Source organism: Pagrus major, chromosome 11 (assembly GCF_040436345.1).
Source record: "Pagrus major chromosome 11, Pma_NU_1.0".
NCBI classification, from domain to species: domain Eukaryota; kingdom Metazoa; phylum Chordata; class Actinopteri; order Spariformes; family Sparidae; genus Pagrus; species Pagrus major.
In genome coordinates, this window is record NC_133225.1 from 32,949,981 (window position 1) to 32,971,027 (window position 21,047).

The 21,047-nt window shown below is 41.9% G+C and overlaps 1 protein-coding gene across 1 annotated transcript; it reads left to right on the forward strand.

Moving 5' to 3' along the window:
• The first annotated feature begins 1,729 nt into the window (after positions 1–1,729).
• lonp1 (lon peptidase 1, mitochondrial) lies at positions 1,730–20,276 on the forward strand. Its single transcript, XM_073476717.1, has 21 exons — positions 1,730–2,324; positions 3,676–3,764; positions 4,179–4,298; positions 4,401–4,560; positions 7,292–7,405; positions 7,606–7,667; positions 7,970–8,099; positions 10,476–10,559; positions 10,652–10,720; positions 11,044–11,195; positions 11,914–12,052; positions 12,208–12,386; positions 12,840–12,927; positions 14,792–14,914; positions 14,998–15,114; positions 15,312–15,452; positions 16,633–16,798; positions 16,920–17,006; positions 17,122–17,249; positions 17,483–17,647; positions 19,472–20,276. The coding sequence occupies exons 1-21, from the start codon at positions 1,755–1,757 to the stop codon at positions 19,625–19,627; spliced, it is 3,039 nt and encodes a 1,012-aa protein (XP_073332818.1). The 5' UTR covers positions 1,730–1,754; the 3' UTR covers positions 19,628–20,276.
• Positions 20,277–21,047: the final 771 nt, after the last annotated feature.

Genomic DNA, 21,047 nt, shown 5'->3' on the forward strand with positions numbered 1-21,047 from the left:
GTTGGACCAAAAAAATAAATAAATAAATAAAAACTAAACACTGTATGCACACTCATTAAGGATATTGCATTGTATGTCAATTTCTATTTTCAATTGTATGTAATTTGTCCCCTTTTACTCTTTCTTTTCATTTGCACTTCACTTGCTGACTTCTGTAGAGAGTCTGCTGTTAGCAGGCTGGGTAAACTAATAAAAAGTAATGAGCCATAATTTGTATCAAATTAGGTAAAACCTAAAAATTAAATGTTCTTTATTAGACTATAAAAACAACACTGCTATACGCTAATTAACTAATAATACGTAACAAGCTGAACTTTTTTTATCAAATGAAACAAAAAACTAGTGATAAGAGTAAACAGTTAAGTCGTCATTAGAAATAAGAAATCAAATGCAATACCATATCAGATCCAAAATGTATTAATTAGACGCTAGTCTTACTACCACATAATACTGTAGGATGGCTTAATAAGACAAATCAGGCTGTCATTTGACAGATGTATGGCCATATTAATACTGGTCAGTCAAAGAACAGAGCTCAGAGGATGTTGCATTTATCTGGGCTTTATTTAACATAGTTATACTTTATTACAGGGTGATTTGTTGCTAATTACAACCTGGTTAGACCCTCATTAGACTTTCTTAGAGGTTAGTTACCGACACATTACAACAGACCACCTGTTTGGCTGGTCTAGTACAACTCTATTATTCTGACAAACATCTCCAGTAAAAAGTAGTTTTACAATTCATGGCAGAAAAAGTGGCAACAGGATAAAACATGCACTGTCTTCTCCTCAGTGTGTGATTCACTGCATTTCTCCAGCCTGCTGCTCCTTCTAGTGGTGCGTTCCATTGCACACGGAACTTGGGGAAAAAACGATCTCCAACACGGAAAAGTGCATGGAAGGGCCACCCAAGTCGGAATCTCGGCCAAGATCTATGTAACCCGAGGCCACCAACATAAACACTGAAGAAGTAGAAAGTGATGAAGAGGTAAACAGTAATTGTTCACTATGCATTAGGCACAACAAAGTCTGTGAAGTGTACTTTAATTATACACTTAATTTACCAAACGAACTACTTTCTTAAAAGATATGTGTGAGTGTATGTATATATGTATATATATGTGTATATATATATGTATATATATGTATATGTATATATGTGTGTGTGTGTGTATATATATATATATATATATATATATAAAGATTAATAGAGGGGGAGTGAGATTAGATAAGTTTACACTTCTTCCCACTCCTTTTCGAACATGTCATTAGAATTGCCTGTTTTCATATGCACTACTCTTTTGTTGTTTTGTTTGTTTATGAAAAAATGTACATGTTCGAAATAAAGATTTCAATCAATGAATCAAATAAAAATCAATCAATATTTCTGAATCCTGTGTATTCTGTAATACTGTCACTGAAACTATTCTACATCTACTTTATGAATGCATTCATGTATAAAAGAAAATTGGATTGATGTTATAAATGTGTTTGAAATGTTACGTGTGACCAAGATTAACTTAAAAGAGATATAATCTTCTCTTATGAAGAAAACTATGTAAGATAAGTTCGCATTGCTGTTATTATTGTAATGATGTGATATATTAATGAAGGAAATTAAAGAAGTTCCGAGTGCAATGGAACGCACCAGAGTAAAATGCAACCATATGCAACCATAGACATATAACCACTACGTCATCAAACATCGACGGAAGAAGGTTGGTCACGTGTTTCAGAAAGCTCTAGACCAACATGGCCACCTGCATAAGGATGCTCGGCGCTGCGAGACAGCTGTACAGAAATTCTGCCCTTGTTGTAAAACCAAACTCGTCAGTGTCGTTCAGAACCGGCTGTGTTCGGTACCCCCTGAGCGGTACTCCGGCCCAGAGCCAGCTCCAGCCCCCGTGGTTCTATACCAGCACCAGGACCTCACATAAAACATGCACAAACCGCTTCTCCAACATCCAAGTCAGCGCATCAACGAAAGCTGGCTGCAGGCTGACCCCCAGATCTCACCGCTGGATGCGGGTCGGGGCTGTTCTCCGCGGCCCAGCCGATCTCCTGACACCGACCCCTCCACCCTACGTGAGCCTGGACAGGAGGTTCGGGAACCGGGCTAGCGGTGCAGGCTTCTCTGGAGAGGACGGCGGGGAAAGTCAAGGCTCCGGGGGAGAAGAGTCTGGGGGAGATGGGGGTGTGCCGTACAGTGGAGCTCAGATGACGGCTCTCACCCCCATGATGGTCCCGGAGATATTTCCCAACGTGCCGCTGATCGCTGTGAGCAGGAACCCGGTGTTCCCCCGCTTCATCAAGATCATAGAGGTGAGGATGATGTAACGTTACATGTCCTCTTGACATTGGGCTGAAGGGTATGATGAAACCTTTTGGACTGAAACTCTTGGATATACATGTTTAAGAATGAGAGGTGCAAAATGATTTATTGATATTAGTTTGATTACTGTGAAATATGAAGCAACTATTAAAATGAATCCATGTTGTTCACTATGCTGAGGGTTTCCACAGTGTTCAGTACAAATTCAACCAACCCAGTGAAAAATAAGCAGTTGGTGACTTACAGTAGCACAAAGACTCATGACAGCAATCATCTTCAGCTCGAGGACCAGACTTCAAATCATAACTAAAATACTGTTGGAGTAAGCATCAGCAGTACAGCTCTAGGAGTTTGCTTGTTCTTGTTAGAAGTCCCTGACATGAACTGAGAAGAGTTGTGAGTTGGCATTGAGTGACCCTGCTGCTCCTCAGATGAAGTCTCCTGGTCTTCATGTAGAGGAAAAGGACTCTGTTAGTGGGAGTCTCTTGTGTTGGACTGTTCCTGTGGAGACCTAAAGGTCGAGTGCAGTTTGAAGCTGGACCACACAGTGTAAAGCTGTCCACAGTTATATATCTAGGATGTGTTTTTCAACAACCGCTTTACAACCAAATACATAAAGTGTTGTCTTAAAAAACAAAGACACGTGTGTTTGCTTTATCATGGCAATAATATGATCAATCATTGGAAAGTCCCTAAACTGTGTTCCCTGTGTGGTCATTTCCAAGACCGTCCCCTCATAACTCCATATTTTCAGGCTGGTGACACAGATGTCACTTTTATTTACACAGTCTCTGATAGAAATTCAAATGCCTGGCCAGGGTTTTCTTTCCTACAGAACATGTAAATGAAATGTTCCATAAAATAAAAGGCTGGGCAGCACATTTCCTGTTTTGACAGATAGCACTGGTGTGACGGGGGTGGAGCAGCACAGGCCACAACATGAGCATAAAAAGTCAAGACCATTGTAGTATGAGACAGTTCAGTCTCTGCAGGGGGATTTTACTCAACACAGTTCAAATGAACATAACAGCTACTGATTGATGCACACATTGTTTGAAATATCTTTTCTTCATATTAATAATGAATGGACAGAGAGAGAGACTGCACTGTTGCTGCTGCAGTCATTTCATTCATTGCACAGACTGATTCCTGTGTCCCACTGTCCAGCCCTGAGAAGACTACTGAACACACTGTTTATAACAGAGGAGCAGTGCTGTGTCTCCCTCCATGTTACAGAGCATGACTTACAGATTTGTTATTGCAGGCAAAGACCTAAGATCTGAGTTGTGTGTTTACAAGTGCTGTGTGTGTTTGATGTGCTTATTTTTGTCTTCCTGTTAGGTGAAGAATAAAGCGTTGATGGAGCTCTTGAGGAGGAAGGTTCGTCTGGCTCAGCCGTATGCTGGAGTCTTCTTGAAAAAGGATGACAGGTAAGTGTGACGACTCCCTCCTCTGGTGGATACAGGCCTGGGAGGGACATCTGTTGCCTTGACCGTGTGCTTTACAGTCTGATCTTATTGGCTTTTACCTGATTTGTAAAACTTCCTGTTAATGGGCTAGCTGCTATCCTTTAATGTAATGCAAACTGAACATTTTGTGTTGCTGCTGCTTCACAATAAAAGCTTTATCGGGTGCGAAACAGGATACTTTTATTTTTGAAGCAGATTCAGGAATGCAATGTATTTTTTATCCATTTAGAAAAATGCCATCAATTGATGTGATGTACTTCCTAGGACAGTGCCTCAGTACTAACTATTGACTGTCCGTAGTTATCAGTGAAATGTGCTAAGAACTTGACGTACTGCCTGCGTGTTGGTAGTAATGACTGTTTGTGTCTCTTGCAGTAATGAGTCAGATGTGGTGGAGTCTTTAGATGCCATCTACTCTACAGGGACCTTTGTTCAGATTCATGAGATGCAGGACTTGGGAGACAAACTGAGGATGATTGTCATGGGACACCGCAGGTTAGAAACACTGGTGACTGGTAAACGATGTAGTGATTGGTTGGAATAATCCTCTCCATGGCACTCTGTAGCCTCTGCTATATGTATTCTCTGGTCTGTCAGGATTCAGATCACAAGACAGCTGGAGGTGGAGCCTGAGGAGACAGGGACATCCCCTGAGTGGTCAGAGTCTGAGTCCCAACCCCAACCTCCACCAAGACGCAAAGCTAAACGAGGCCGCAAGGACCAGCCAAGTTCTCCGGCAGAGCAGCTGGAGGACAAGGTCTGTAACGTGACCGTCACATGCCACCTCCTCAGCCTTCTACACATGCTGTCAGTCAATAGCCCTCAAGCATTATTCAAACACTTTAGCATGGACTATATCAAACTTGGAGGTTGTCTCTGTGACATCACCCAAGCTCAGTGTTGTCACCGTCTTGGCAGTGTCTGACTCCGTCCAGCTCCTGGCTTATCCAGAAGTGGACAAACAGATGGAACACAGGCTAGCCAATTGAAGCGTGGTTACTAAAACCCATGTCATTAATTGTTGACATTATATTTTACTGATAAAATAGTCTATGACTGGCCTTAAGGGTGATACTGTGCAGACACACAGCAGCTGACAGAAACAGGAGCTCATATCATAGAGAGAAATTAGCTTTAAGAAATATGAGCTGAATTACTACGAACTTATTGACTCACAGAAAGCCGGGACACAGGTGGAGCTGTTCCAGTGTAGGACAGCAGTTAAACTTCTTGGTCTCTGGGTAAATGATAAAGCTGTCATGTGTAGTTTGCACTGCTGTGTGTACTTAATGGAAACCTGGAGGTGACAAGGCACATACAGTGTGCATCAAGAGAGGTACAGTAGGTGATGTTGGGGTGTTACGTAGGGCACAATAGCAATTTGTTGTTCTGAGGACCCTGAATAGATTAATTGAACGTTGGCAAAACATAATAATGTTCCAGATCTCCCCTGTAGGTCACACTGTAAATATACAAATAAGGAAACAAATAACAGTACACATGATAGAACTGGGAAAACCTTTTAATTCCACAATTGCAGCACTCTGCTCCTCATGTGTACTTTGTAATTAGTATCATCATTAGCACTAATGACCCAAAATTCTTCTGGGAGGTCTGATAAAATTGTTATGTTCTGCTGTGGCTACATTAATCCATTTGTGACAACTTGACTGGTGTGTGGAGGCATGAACCACGAGGCAGTAATTCTAGTTTCTCACTTTCTTTAAAATTGTGAGATTTTGACATTTTTGTTAATTTCTCAGGAAACAATGCATGGAGCTTGATAAAAAAGAAAAACAGGCTTATTGAGGTGGCTGGTATCTATGAGCATTTACAGATGGAGTGGAATGGAATAGAGGGTTATTTGTATCAATCCTTTTCATGTGGGAGACTGTGAGAGACATAGCTGGCAGACAAGACAGCTGATCCACCCCAAAATTACAAAACACAAAGAGGTCTACTCAACAGAACTTGTTAAACTCTGCTAGCTTAACATAAATTGATTCAAACAGACTAAACAGACCTAACAAATAGAGATGCATGGTATGGTACTACTTCTTCTTCTTTTTCTTCTTCTTCTTCTTCTTCTTCTTCTTCTTCTTCTTCTTCCTCTGTTTCCTCTGTTTCTTCTTCCTCTGTTTTCTTTGTTTCGTCTTCTTCTGTTTCTTCTTCTGTTTCATCTTCCTCTGTTTTCTTTGTTTCATCTTCTTCTGTTTCTTCTTCTCCTGTTTCTTCTGTTTCATCTTCCTCTGTTTTCTTTGTTTCTTCTTCTTCTGTTTCTTCTGTTTCATCTTCCTCTGTTTTCTTTGTTTCGTCTTCTTCTGTTTCTTCTTCTGTTTCTTCTGTTTCATCTTCCTCTGTTTTCTTTGTTTTGTCTTCTTCTGTTTCTTCTTCTGTTTCTTCTGTTTCGTCCTCCTCTGTTTCTTCTGTTTCTTCTTCTGTTTCTTCTTCCTCTGTTTCTTCTTCTTCTGTTTCATCTTCCTCTGTTTCTTCTGTTTCTTCTTCTGTTTCATCTTCCTCTGTTTTCTTTGTTTCGTCTTCTTCTGTTTCTTCTTCTTCTGTTTCTTCTGTTTCGTCTTCTTCTGTTTCTTCTGTTTCTTCTTCTTCTGTTTCTTCTGTTTCGTCTTCTTCTGTTTCTTCTGTTTCTTCTTCTTCTGTTTCTTCTTCTTCTGTTTCTTCTGTTTCGTCTTCTTCTGTTTCTTCTGTTTCTTCTTCTTCTGTTTCTTCTGTTTCGTCTTCTTCTGTTTCTTCTGTTTCTTCTTCTTCTGTTTCTTCTGTTTCGTCTTCCTCTGTTTCTTCTGTTTCTTCTTCTTCTGTTTCGTCTTCCTCTGTTTCTTCTTCTTCTGTTTCTTCTGTTTCGTCTTCCTCTGTTTCTTCTTCTTCTGTTTCTTCTGTTTCGTCTTCTTCTGTTTCTTCTGTTTCGTCTTCCTCTGTTTCTTCTGTTTCTTCTTCTTCTGTTTCGTCTTCCTCTGTTTCTTCTGTTTCTTCTTCTTCTGTTTCATCTTCTTCTGTTTTCTTCTACTTCTATTTTCCAAAGTCGGACTGATCATCATTGAACTGATTTATATTGTGCATCCCTACTAACAAACACAAACCTGACCTAACTGAACACAGAGGGGAACATTTACAATGGATGAGTGCCTGATTTACATCAGGTTAGAGATTATCAGCCCAATAATGGGAAATGTAAGTTATCAGCTACTGGCCAAGGATGAAATTCTAGCCAATAAATACAGCCAGTAATACAAAACCACTCTCATTCATCTACATCTGCTGCGATACAGTATGTGGTGGTATGTACTCTTAAACTTGATTTGCTAACCCAAGAAGAAAAGAAGGGCAGCACGCTGTTGCAGCGCTCTTGACATCAAACTGCTGCAACTGCGTAGAGCCAAAGCCACAGGTTATTAGGGCTGATAGTACATGTAATTATAGTTTATAGACATTTTCATATTGATAGTAAGAATTTCAACAGTGTTGTTTTTCAGATTTCAGAAGCAGACCTGAGTCCAGAGCTCCAGCCTCTGCCCTCCTCCAACATTCTGATGGTCGAAGTGGACAATATTCAACATGAACAGTTCACTGTTACAGAGGAGGTCAAGGTACAAAACACACATTATAACACAGTCGTGCTGAAAACTTGTGAAGAACATGTATATCATGGCAGTTTTCAGTTCCAATGATTTCTACAGCTCTCATTTTATCTGATGGAACAAGCACACAAACTACTTTGTCACAAAAAATATTCATGACAGCAGTAAAATGTAAAAACTATCATCTCTGTGATGTTTGTGTCCCGTAGGCATTGACAGCAGAGATAGTGAAGACCATCAGGGACATCATCGCACTCAACCCCCTCTACAGGTCAGTTCTGACACTTAACTCCTGTCCACAGTCTGTCCTTATAAAAATGTGTATTTACATTTTACATCTTGCAGTTCCACTCAGCCTATAGGCTAATTAAAGTTAGTAAAGCCATTTTCTTATTTTTGACAACTACTTGGTTCTTTTTTCACAGCTTCCTAATACATACATTCCACATGTAGGAGAAAAAGACATGTCCTGGAAAAATTATTTAAACGTGTGTGTGTGTGTGTGTGTGTGTGTGTGTGTGTGTGTGTGTGTGTGTGTGTGTGTGTGTGTGTGTGTGTGTGTGTGTGTGTCAGAGAGTCGGTCCTCCAGATGATGCAGGCTGGTCAGAGAGTTGTCGATAATCCCATCTACCTCAGCGACATGGGAGCAGCTCTGACTGGAGCAGAGTCGCATGAACTACAGGATGTCCTGGAGGAGATCAATGTGAGCAGTCTGCATGCTTAAAGGCCTGTTTGGGACTGTCCTATCTACTTTGTGTTATATGAAAGCTGGGGGAAGTGGCTGTGTGCTGCTCTTTAACAGAGGCGGGAAAGTTGAATCAATCAGCAGTTACCAAACCAGCAACTTCAACAGAACCATACTGTTTGAAAACTGTTCACATTAAGCATGAGTGTCAACTTTATACAGCTTGCCCAAGTTTGATTTCAAGTACCACGTCCTGTTCTCCACATTCTGATGTGCAGGGCGAGAATGGTAGTATTAGCATTAGTAGGGAAAGGAAACGCCCACTGTAACTGTGGTTGTTGTGAACCACAGTCATGGTAGGTGCTTCTTTTTTACCCCATCAGCCAGACGAGTCAGCAGTAAGACCATTCTACAATTAAAAAAAAAAACCAACAAAAAAAAACACATCTGGACAAATGACACAAAGGTGAGATGTAAGAGATTGTTTTTTTTTTCAAGCAGTATGTTTAGTTACAAGAGAACAAATTTATAGATGTGAACTAAGTGGTGAATTTGGCAAATGGAAAAACAAGAATTTCCAACCTTTTATAAAGAACATTTTTCTGTGATGGAAATCACAAAAAACGTTCATGAAGTTTGGTATGTATTATAGGTCTTCTGAAAATGTGACCAGATCTGCTGGCAGTAATTCTAATATTTGGTTAAATGTCTCTTGACCACTTTCACCTTAGTTAGGTGCTTTTAATAGCCATCCACAAGCTTCTGGTAGAAAGTTCAGCACCCAAGTCAGCACCCAAACCAAAGAAGAGGCCATGCTACAAAGAAGGATGCAAATCAGAATCGACAGGTCAAACTTTAAAAAAAAAAGAACAAGAACCAGCCAAGAAAATTGTAATTGTAATCTCTAGTTATCATGGGAAAACAAAAGGACTTCCCCTTTTATTACTTGTCGCCTGATGTCTTGCTGATTAGATCAGCAGTACCATGCCAAGAGGCCATGCTACACAGAACATTTTATTCACACAACTTTCTATAATCAACCGGGATTGATTGTTCAAGTTGTTGTTTGTTTATTTTTGATCCAGCAGAATTGGTCACATTATCAGACGACCTGTAATGAATTCATTATTGAACCAAACTTGTTTACTTGATGTAAACTTTTGACCACAACTGTATACTGTAGACAAAAAATAATCCCAGTCCAGTTTGTAGGTCATACTATAAAAAAAAAATTAAAAAAAGGAAGGCATTGATTAGTTTGAATGCAAATAAAAAACCAAAGGCAGGAAGAGGAAGAGACCAGTAGGGGTTGGAGGACCCCAAAACTGGTTCTCCAGCGTATCAAAGCCAACATCCCTGTCAGCCTGGACCCTCACCAGTATGCTTCCAGAACCAACGGATCCACAGAGGATGTCATATCTACTGCCCTTCACTCAGTCTTCACACACCTGGAGAATAACAACAGCTACATCAGGAGGCTGTTTGTTGACTTCAGCTCAGCATTCAACACAATCTCACCATGAAGCTGATTGAAACACTAAACACTCTGAGCTGCAGTACAACACTCTGCAACTGGGGACTTCCTTACAAGCAGACCCCAAGCCAAATTCTTGTAAACATTTACAAAGGAGCAATAGAAAGCATCCTGACTGGAAACATCACAAACTGGCATGGTTCATCACAGCCCAGGACAGAAAGGCTCTACAGGTGATTAAAACCACCAGAACATCACTGGTACCATCTACAGAGCATCAGTGACATCAGTGAAGTGAGATGTCTGCACAGAGCCCAAAGATACTAAAAGACAACACCCACCCAGCCACAGTCTGTTCACCCTGCTGCCATCTGACAACAGATACAGAAGTATCTGCTGCTGTACCACCAGACTACAGAGCAGCTTCCCTCCTCAGACTGAGAAAGTCCTCAATTCATCATCAACACTCCAACAGATAAAGTGGGATACACTGCAATCCATTTTCAGTTTGATTGTATTTGTACAAAAAGTTCTGTCCAGTAAAAGGAGCACTTTATTTTGAAGAATGAGAGAAGGTCCTGTTTTCTGGTGCAGTTTTGGAGAAAATGTAAGAGTAAGGCCTATTTAATAGTCCATGTTTTATTCAGAACATACAGATGTGTGTGTATACTGTCAATTATAGTTCTTAGAAAGAAAATGGGAGTTGATCAAAATCAGGATTGGCAAGTCGGACTTAAAAAAAAAAAAAAATTGTAATTGTGCATCCTAAGTTATCCCGGGAAAACAAAAGGACTTCCCTTTTAATACTTTTTGTCTGTTAGATCAGATCATCCACCTTCACTGGTTTATTTCTTTACATTTAGGTTGACATATTACTGTATGTGCATGTCCTCGAAACCTGTTGCTGTGTGTCTCTGCAGATCCCGAAGCGTCTCTACAAGGCTCTGTCTCTGCTGAAGAAGGAGTATGAGCTGAGTAAACTGCAGCAGCGACTGGGCCGAGAGGTCAGAGGTCATCAGAGATCAACATTTATCGGCTACGATACTCATCACCTATCTCTCTCAGTCATTCATCTGTCTTCCTGCTCTGCTCACAGGTGGAAGAGAAGATCAAACAGACTCACAGGAAGTACCTGCTGCAGGAGCAGCTCAAGATCATTAAAAAGGTAGGCACGTGGACCCCATGTTTTCCTTAAAGGGACCCTGTCCTATGCAGTAATTGCAGGGCCACTGTACTGAATTGCAGAATGTTTTTTACAGTTTGTGTGTTACTGTGAGACAATCACATCACCAATGTGACTGTAAAATGCTGCATATCACACGATCAGCTGTACATTGATAGGCAGCATACAGTACGGTGATGGTATCTTTATGTTAGCTGTGCTGTGATTTCCACCAGTGAGGCTGATCCCAGAACAGAGACTAGAGACAGAGCAAGGTCTGTGAACTTGGACCCATTTAAACAATGTGAGTGGCTGTGGGTTTTCAGGAGCTGGGTCTGGAAAAAGAGGACAAAGAAGCTATCGAGGAGAAGTTTAGAGAGAGACTCAAAGAGAGGACTGTCCCTCAGCACATAATGGACGTCATCAATGAAGAACTCAACAAACTGGGACTGCTGGACAACCACTCGTCAGAGTTCAAGTTGGTCTTTTTTGTGTATTTTTTTGTTATTAGTATTCATGATCTCTCAAAGATTACTTCCAGTTTCACCAGGACATTCATGCTGCACAGGAAATTCATTTTTTCCATGTTGGATACTTTAGGCTAGGGCTGTACATATGATCATTATTGCATGACACTTCTCACTTTTACTTAAAGAAACGATTAAAATCATGATGATGTGACAGTTGTTGGGGTCTGTACCAAACACACGTTTTCTTACATCAGGATAAGATGATTTGTAGGCAGCACATCTTACCTTTGTCAAATAACTGCAGCTTCTTGCAATTTCGATTATTTTGCAATTAATTGTGCAGCTCTACTCTAGGCCAGACCATAGTAAAGTGAACTAATGCGTGCAAGTAGCATTTATGTCACTGCAGCAGCTTTAACAGAAGATGATGCATATCATCTGTTCAACCTGCAGATCTGAAACTGCTGCTGTAGCTTGTTCGGTTCACATTTTCCCAAGGGTTAACATATAGTGATTACATGCCAAGAAAGTATCAGTTGCAGTGAGGAAAGAAGAGTAGCAAGATCTACGATGTTCCAAAAAATGACTTTGAATTTGAATTTTGTTTTATGAGGAAGGAAGTGCCATCAGCATGTTTGCAGGACACGTTTCACACTGAGGATACTGAACATATTTATGTTCTGCTTTACACTACAACAAACAAAGAACAACAACTGTGTGTTTCAGTGTAACGCGTAACTACCTGGACTGGCTGACCAGCATGCCCTGGGGTACCAACAGTGAAGAGAACCTATCATTGGTGACAGCCAAAGAGGTTCTGGAAGAAGACCATTATGGAATGGACGATGTCAAGAAACGCATATTGGTCAGCAAATGCAAACACAACATTTAAAATGACAAGGATTGAAAAGTTGCTTCTTTACTCAGATGGCAAATGTTCAGATACATCTATCAACTCCTCAAAACTGTGCAGGTTTTTCTGGTAGAAATGAGCCTGAATGCCTCTCTGTCCTTGTGCAGGAATTCATCGCAGTGAGTCAGCTACGTGGCTCCACCCAGGGGAAGATCCTGTGTTTCTATGGTCCTCCGGGTGTAGGAAAGACCTCCATTGCCCGCTCAATAGCCAGAGCCCTCAACAGACAGTACTTCAGGTTCAGCGTCGGAGGCATGACCGATGTGGCTGAGATTAAAGGACACAGGTCTGGAAGTCTATACTGTCATTATTACTGATGATAACTGACAGTGTCAGTATCCTGTGCAGAGCTCTGTCCCTGGTATTAGGCAGATGCTGGGTGGGAAATGGTTATCAAGATTGATGAGGCAACAGCTGGACACTGGATTTAACATAACAAAAACAACTATGTGATGTGTGACAACTAGAGATGCACTCATGTAAAATTTCAGGGCAGATAACAATAACTTATAATGATCTGTTTGTTGTTGCTGATATGATATTATAACATATAATGTTAGTCTTATATTGCATAAATCTATAGAGTATAATTTCTTTTCTCTCTCTAAGCTCTTGGGGAAAGAATAGGCCCCAGCACAGGAAGCAGAGAGGCAGTCTACAACCATGACTCTGCATTAGAAGACTTTGCATCAGCCGAAATTCCATTAACAGATTTTCTAAAATGTGTTTGTGTGTCCAGGAGGACATATGTAGGAGCCATGCCAGGGAAGATTATCCAGTGTCTGAAGAAAACCAAGACAGAGAACCCTCTGGTGCTAATAGATGAGGTCAGTATATTGATGATGCTCCTGTAGTTGTCTGTTGAGTTTAATATAAATCTGTATCAGAGCAACATTAATAATACTGGATTAAGTCTGCTCATGTCATATTTACTGTCTGCAATGGACAGATTTGTTCTGCCAACTAGTTAACTTAAGTCACTGTAGATGACTGAGTGTATCCATATATATGTATATACAGTAGGGTCCAAAAGCCTGAGACCGCATTGGAAATCTCTAACATTGGGCCTCATGCAGCAACATTCTCTTAAATGTGGTTTGTAATTAGCATAGGTCATGCCCACTAAACACCATATAAGGGCAGGTGTTGTGCCGTGTGCAAATAGCCTACACTGGCACAGCGATTGGAGAGATGCCACCAAATAAGGGTAGTAAGAAGAAGAAGAATGTCAGCAGCAGTGAACTTCAGGTATTATTCAATCAAATAAAACAACGTAAACATGTGACCGTCCACAGCGTCAGCACTGGCGTTTTAGGAACGTCGAAAACACAGTGTCAGGCCACATCCACCTGGCCTTCAGCCCAATTGTGCGCTCTTACCACGGAGCGGGTCTGCCGGTGGTTGTAAGAGCGCTCCTGTCTCGTCTAGGGATTTGCGAGGGGGTCATCAGCCATGGATCGAGGGCATAACCTCGGTCACCTGTTACATTTTTATAAAATGGAGTTTTATAAAAGTTAAACTGGACAGTGTTTTTTAGAATTACAAATGATTTACCAATCAGCCACCCATCTCCACCAGCTCCTTGAGCCAGACGCATCCCCGCGGAACTATTCTACAGCACAAAGGAGTCGTGTGCTCCCCCTGGCCAACATACATACACACACATGCACAAACAGGACCTATACTCATGCATTAGTGTGGAGAGGTGTCAGAGCGAGGGGCTGCACTGTAAACAACAGCTGTAACAGGCGCCCCGAGCTTTAAAGGGTTTGGTGCCTTGCCCAAGGGCTCCTTGGCAGTGCCCAGGATGTGAACTGGCACCTCTACAGCTATCAGTCCACGCTCCATATTGATTGGTCTGAGTGGGCCTTTTACTGCTTCTCAAGCCAAGTCCCTACAACTACTACAACTACTGCCACCCTGTGGTACTACTGTTGGCCCTGCTGTTACAAACACAGTGTTAGCAACATGGCTACCACTAGCAGCATGGCTACTGTCCAATGCATAAACCACACATAAGAATCCCAACGCGAGCTAGAAACCCTGATCTCAGTGCTGTGAACAGGCAGAGTAAAACAAGCCCTCTCCATCCAGTGAATGCCGTCCCTTGACCCCTGTTTTACCTTGTTTTTTATCACTTCACTTCACCTTCTTTGCCTCCTCCATCAGCGGGGTTCTTTTTCTTTTGCAGTGTAGAGTTTCCATGGTTCTTCCAGTTGTTCCAGCATTACTTGGGGATAGGGGAAAACAATGCCTCCACCTGTTTAGGTTGTGCAATAGCAGACGTGCTATCTTTGTGCCGTATTCATCCTTCAGTTTTCCAGGAAAATTCAGCCTGGTGTCAGACTGAATAGCAGAGTGAAAGTGATGTTGAAAGGAACCAGTCTTACGCAGAGGGTATCATTTTTCTACAGACATTACACTGTGACATCAGTATTTACTGCAGAGTGAGAAGTAGAAGCCAAAAAGGTGTCCAATGCCAGTTTAAGCTGATGTTATCGTCTGTGATGAAAAATGATTTTGTATTTGAAAGAAATGTAAAACAGAAGTAATCTGACCAGTTGTGTCAGACTTTTGGACCGTGTGAGTGTGTGTGAGTAAAGTAATAGTGGGGAGATGAGCCTTGTAGGTCGGGTATTGTGCTGGAGAATAATGATGATAATGTGTCATTCTCTGACCTGTCATTACCAGGTAGATAAGATTGGTCGTGGTTACCAGGGCGATCCGTCCTCTGCATTACTAGAGCTTCTGGATCCTGAACAGAATGCCAACTTCCTGGACCACTATCTCGATGTTCCCGTAGATCTGTCAAAGGTAAGAAGAGTGTGTGTTCTTTTTGTACAATTCCACAGTTGGAGTAAATAATGACCCATCCATCACTCTCTGCTCCGATGAAGGTTTTGTTTATCTGCACGGCCAATGTGACTGACACCATCCCAGAGCCTCTACGAGACAGGATGGAGATGATAAATGTATCTGGATATGTGGCCCAGGAGAAATTGGCTATTGCTGAGGTAACACGGACTCTGAAAAAATAGGGAAATAAGGGTTATCTGTATAAATAATGTCATGTCATTATTCTGATTATTGTATATTTTTAAGAATAGCAGATTGTTTGCTCTCTCAGTTAAAGAGCAAGTAGGAAATATACATTCAATATGCCCTACTAGTACATCACATTTTTAATTTGCATTGATGTGTCTCTGTCCAGCGTTACCTGGTCCCTCAGCTCCGCTCTCTATGTGGCCTGACTGAGGAGAAGGCCTCCATCTCATCTGATGCCCTCAGTCTGCTCATCAGACAGTACTGCAGGGAGTCTGGAGTCAGGAATCTGCAGAAACAAGTAGAAAAGGTAAAATGTTGTCAAGTTCTGTTCTTCTGTGTTTACTAAACCAGAGTTCACATGCATTACTAGGCCACTGAGAAGTGTCACATTCCAGCCACTACATTGCCACCAGAGCCGATCATGGCCGCTCTAAACAATGCTCGTGGTTCAGCTGGCTGCATTTCACAAAGAGGAGGCAGCTCTCTGCTCTGCTCACCAGAGAATATCGTAGAGTCTATTTTTTTTTAACAAACAAAGGGTATACTGGGACATTGTATGTTGGGGGTGTTGAAGGGCTGTGTGTGTGTTTGAAGTGGTGGCTCTGACACTGTCTCTGTTGATGCCTTTTAAAGGTGCAATTTGTAAAAATTGACCACCTGTTAAATTCATACTCAAGCAAGTAGGCGGCAGCATATAGCTAGAATTACTGCTAACTGCTGCTAACTGTCGCTGCCTTTAGCTAGTTAGCCCAGTTAGCTGTGCAGCTAGTGGTCCAGACTGGGAGAACTGTGAACAGGGAAGTTTTAGTGTTATAGACACTAGTAGAATTTTTGGACCAGAGTGGGCGGAGCTAGCTGGTTAGCATGCTAAATTCAGCAGACATCTCTCCAACACAATACATAGATACCATAATTTCAAACTGGCTTTTTCTTCACATTTTGTTGATAACTTTTGAACATTGTCAACTGAACAGCAAAGAGAATCCAGTCAGTTTTTTTTTAAATGAAACACCCCGAGCAGACAACAAGGTCAGAAGCACCATTCAACTACACAGCCTCCTCACTCATCGTAGAAGCACAAACATCAAGCAAAATGACAAAACAAACACAATCCAAGCAACTCAGGCAGGCATGACGCTCCCTTCCTGAAACCCTCCCAGTGGGATATGAAGCTGCATGGAGAACAGAACAAAACCGCGTTGCATACGCTCACAGAGATGTGCCAGTGGAATCAGGTTTCATCTGGACTTCAGTCTTAGTCAGCAGAACATTCTGCATGTCACAATAACTGAATCCTGCTCCTTTTTTATCCTTTGAGTGGACCACCAGGACATGCTGTTTGCGTGTATGAGAGAGAGTGCGTGCGTGTGTGCGTGTGTATATAAAGTGTAATGTATACAAAGGAAGGCACAGTGAGTCACTGCGGACAGTAGCACATCCCCAGTATTCTTATTTTGTATGTTATCCTTTCTCTGTTCATCTGTCAGGTTTTCCGTAAGGTGGCATTCAGTATCGTCAGTGCTGAGAACACCTCAGTGACTGTTACACCTGACAACCTGCAGGACTATGTGGGTAAACCTGTTTTCACAGTGGATCGCATGTACAATGTCACTCCACCAGGTGTGGTTATGGGGCTGGCCTGGACTGCTCTGGGTGAGAGAGACAAACACACACACACACACACACACACACACACACACACACACACACACACACACACACACCTATGTCAGTAGAAAATGTAACATACTGAAGGTCTGCCTGCTTTTTGTAGGAGGGACGACGCTGTTCATCGAGACGTCACTGCGCCGTCCCTCTGGAGGAGCTGACTCTAAAGGAGAGGGGTCACTGGAGGTCACAGGTCAGTCAGGAAGGCCTTGAACTGAGTCATCCTGCAGGCCAGAGGTTAATCAAGCACTGCTCTGATATCTTCTCTGAACAGAAAGCATACTGAAGATGTTTATGCCTGTCTGCAGGTCAGCTGGGGGACGTTATGAAGGAAAGTGCAAAGATTGCTTCAACCTTTGCCAGAGCCTTTCTGATCACCAAAGAACCAGAAAATCTCTTCCTGGTCAATTCCCACCTGCACCTGCATGTTCCTGAGGTAACCATGGCAACACAGTGCTGTAAATGAATGGCAGAGTGTTCACTCTGCAGCATCTTTTTATTCTTTTAACTTGTTTATACTAACTACTAAATAGTATGCAACTGAAAATACATTTTATGTGTGTAGCATTTTCAAAACAGTAGTGCATAAATCTGCACGTTTGAAAATATCCTGCTTTGGCAGCAATGATCATTCCTGTCTGTTTGTCTGAAACTGTCACTTGTCTCTAGGGAGCAACTCCCAAGGATGGACCAAGCGCTGGCTGCACCATTGTCACGGCATTGTTGTCCCTGGCAACCGACCAGCCAGTGCGTCACAACGTAGCCATGACTGGTGAAGTGTCACTGACTGGCAAAATACTGCCAGTAGGGGGAATCAAAGAGAAAACTATAGCTGTAAGTACAAGACACACACACACACACACACACACACACACACACACACACACAGCGACGTTATCTGACAGTAGCCAGTCTGACTTCAGTTCATATATCCAGTGTTTAAAAGAGTGCTTCCTCCAATTCAGCATTGCACTTCAATAGTGCCTTCTGACATGTCTTTTGTTATTCCAAACTTTCTTGTTTGTCAAAACCTGGCACCTGCATTACCCACAATGCAGCTCAGCACTATTCGGCCCAGTTATGATTATGCTAATGTAGCCTTGAGCTGCTAAACTACAGCAGAGATGAGGAGGGGGTAGAGAGGTGTGGTAAGCTCACATCCATCCTCCACACCCTCAGGTATTTCTTATTTTCTAACTTGTAGTTTCTAGATCCAACTGGTACTGACTCAAGTGACATCACTTGAGGACATTTATAGGACTTCACACAGCTCCCTCTGGAGACACTACACAAGTGCAGTGAGTGCAGAGTGGTAGGTGTGGGTGCACAGCTGTGTGGGTGTCTCCAAGCTTTCATGTTCATTAAGAGGGCGCGGGTATTTCTAAATACTGTGGGTGTAGTCATTCCTTTACTGGGCCATGCTTCCCATAACAACAAAAGCAGTGCGCACACACAACCTACAACCACTAAACTGGACCGTGTTCACAGGGGCACATAAAGCATAAGTGACCGTTATAATCATAGAATTATTGTGTGATCAATATACCACAGCAACTGTAACAGTAAAATAATATGGTTAAACACAGTGGTCCGGCCTATCTGACATCTCTGCTGTAATTATTTTGGATTTGGAATGGATTTCTAATGCAATGCTTAGAAAAGTTGTTTTGATAGCTGGTGCTACCACTTTTATGCACAGGAGGTACATGTGCTGCTTTTCACAGTGAAGGAATAGTCCCAGATAGAAGAGATGATTTAAAAACGTGTTAAAATATAAGCTATCACAGGTGCTGCAGATGGTAAGAGTCCTGCATCCAAAATGTAGGTTCCAATAACTTTATACAAAAGCCCAAAGCATCAATACCTTCTTTACAGAGTCCTGTCCCTTGTTGGGGAAAATCTTTCCTGGTACTCATGTGGAAGCCACTTGACACACACCACCCATCCAAACACTGTTGTTGACCATGTGTACCCCCTCATCACAACAGCACTACCTAATGGCAGTGACCCCCCAGCAGGGCAGTGTGTCCTGATAAACCACAAAAACTGCTCAGAAAAAGCTTGGGGGACACAACAAAGAGCTCAAGGTGTCGACCTAGCCTCCAAACTCCCCACATCCCTGTGGGACGTGCTAGAACAAGTCAAACTTATAGAGGCCCCACTTCCCAACATACAGGACCTAGAGGATCCACTACAAATGTCCCCACACCACAGGTCATAAGATCTGAGGTTATCCAGAAATAACCTCAGATCTGTTTTGGCTGCTCAAAGGGAACCTGCACAATATTAAGTAGGTGGTTTTGATGTTGTGGCGCATTAGTGTATACTGTATATCATCATATCATGGTGCAGAGCGACACAACTTGAATACATACACCATCTGCCTTTGCCTGCAGATTTGTGGTGCTGAGTTTCTCTTTGATTAGTACACAGTGATAGAAAGAAATAATGAAAAATATTAGTGGACTTTGTATGATTGCATACAAGCTAGGCTATTTCAGTTTTAATTCTACTGTATGTCTGAATGTCATGTCATAATGGCGACATAATATCGTAACATGACACAACAACATTATGTAAACGTAATTTTGAAATAAGTTTCAAGGTTTCTAATGAATGTGCTCCAGAATCTGACCTGGACTGTCTTGTCCCTGCTAGGCCCGTCGTGCTGGTGTGACCTGCATCATCTTGCCAGCTGAGAACAGGAAGGACTTCTCTGACCTGCCAGACTACATCACCCAGGGCCTGGAGGTCCACTTTGTGGATCACTACAGCCAAATCTACCCTGTTGTCTTTCCACAGAACCAGTCATAACCTGCTTTGAACTACTGCACTAAAAGGTTCATGGTTCATTTCTTTGTCATTCTGCAGCACATGGTTGTACAATAACAAGTTGTAGGCCCTGTATGCTACACAAGAATAGTCAAAGCCAAGGTGGACCAGGACTATTTTCCATGGCACTTCAGAAGACAGAACCAGTTTGTCACCACATTACACTGATTGTCATTCTGGTTATAGTTATTGAAATCCAGTAATTTCTTTTTGACTGATTCCTGTAAATATGCAGATGTGGAGAGCGGCTCCACATTATCGGTTCCAAAATCATCCAGTGGAACAGCTGGCTCGGTGATCCCTCACATATAATTCAGTTTCAGCCACTGCCGGATCCCTGATTGTAGGAAGACCGTCATGTGACAGAGGACAACATCACTGGGCTGAAACCATGCAGCTAACTGTGCCAAAGATGGACATCCACAGTAAAGTGATGGTGATGATGAACACTGGCCTGTTGTCACAGGATATGATGTCTTCAATATACAGAAGCTGTGGTGAAAACTTGTCTCTGCCTCTTACCCACAGCTCTCATTAGACAGGACCGTGGAAGGACTCTTTTATAGATTTCTTATATTATTATTGGCCAGATGTGGTGATGATGATAAAATAAATTAAATATTGATCACAACTCTCAGCTAGCTGCTGTTATCTGTTCTAACCAACCTCCAAACCTGTGAATGGATCCTGCTTCTTTTGAGTTTGATTCAAACTGTTTTTGTGATGGAGACTGTACGCTTAACCACAGCTAATACAGCAGGACTGTTCTTTGTTTGGAGGGACCAACAACCATTCAAATAACACGTTTATTTTGGTTGACTTGAAAAGTGGCAGTTTTCATAAAATGTGTTGGATTATACAACAACTTTATGTTAAAATTGCATGTATGTTTTTTCTTATGATTTGTTTTTTATCTCTGTCTTATTTATACGTTATTAAATGGTTTAGATCTCCATACAACTCAAAATTCCCTTTTGGGGTTGTCAGTAGCATCGAGTCAATATTATTTTGTCACAGCTTACTGATGCCACGGTCAAGAAATTGGAAATAATGCTAACATTTCAGTTAAGAGAGGCACAAGAGAAGTATTGTAGATGATCAGCAACAAACTTCGTACTGGAAGGCTGAAATCATTCGGGCTGACCTGAATGCCATGGAAATCCACGCCCACATCAGTATTTGATGGCGTCTATGGGTTTTGTTTTTGCTTTTGTCTTTAGTGCATTACATCGAAAAATCCCAAATAACCCAGTAGTAGAAGTGCAACATTATTTATTATGCATTGCATTAATGATCATTAGTAGTCAAGGGGATTAAAGCTGGATTCTTTTGTGCGTCATCAGCACTGCACTGAACCTTGGACAGTGACACGTGACCATGCGACAGCCAGACTTTCAAGTTA

Bases quoted from the DNA above. Each gene is read 5' to 3' on its own strand.
- lonp1 (XM_073476717.1), top strand. From the start codon at position 1,755: ATGGCCACCTGCATAAGGATGCTCGGCGCTGCGAGACAGCTGTACAGA. The intron at 7,668-7,969 runs GTCAGTTCTGAC...TGTGTGTGTCAG, and splicing joins GCACTCAACCCCCTCTACAG to AGAGTCGGTCCTCCAGATGA. The intron at 8,100-10,475 runs GTGAGCAGTCTG...GTGTCTCTGCAG, and splicing joins ATGTCCTGGAGGAGATCAAT to ATCCCGAAGCGTCTCTACAA.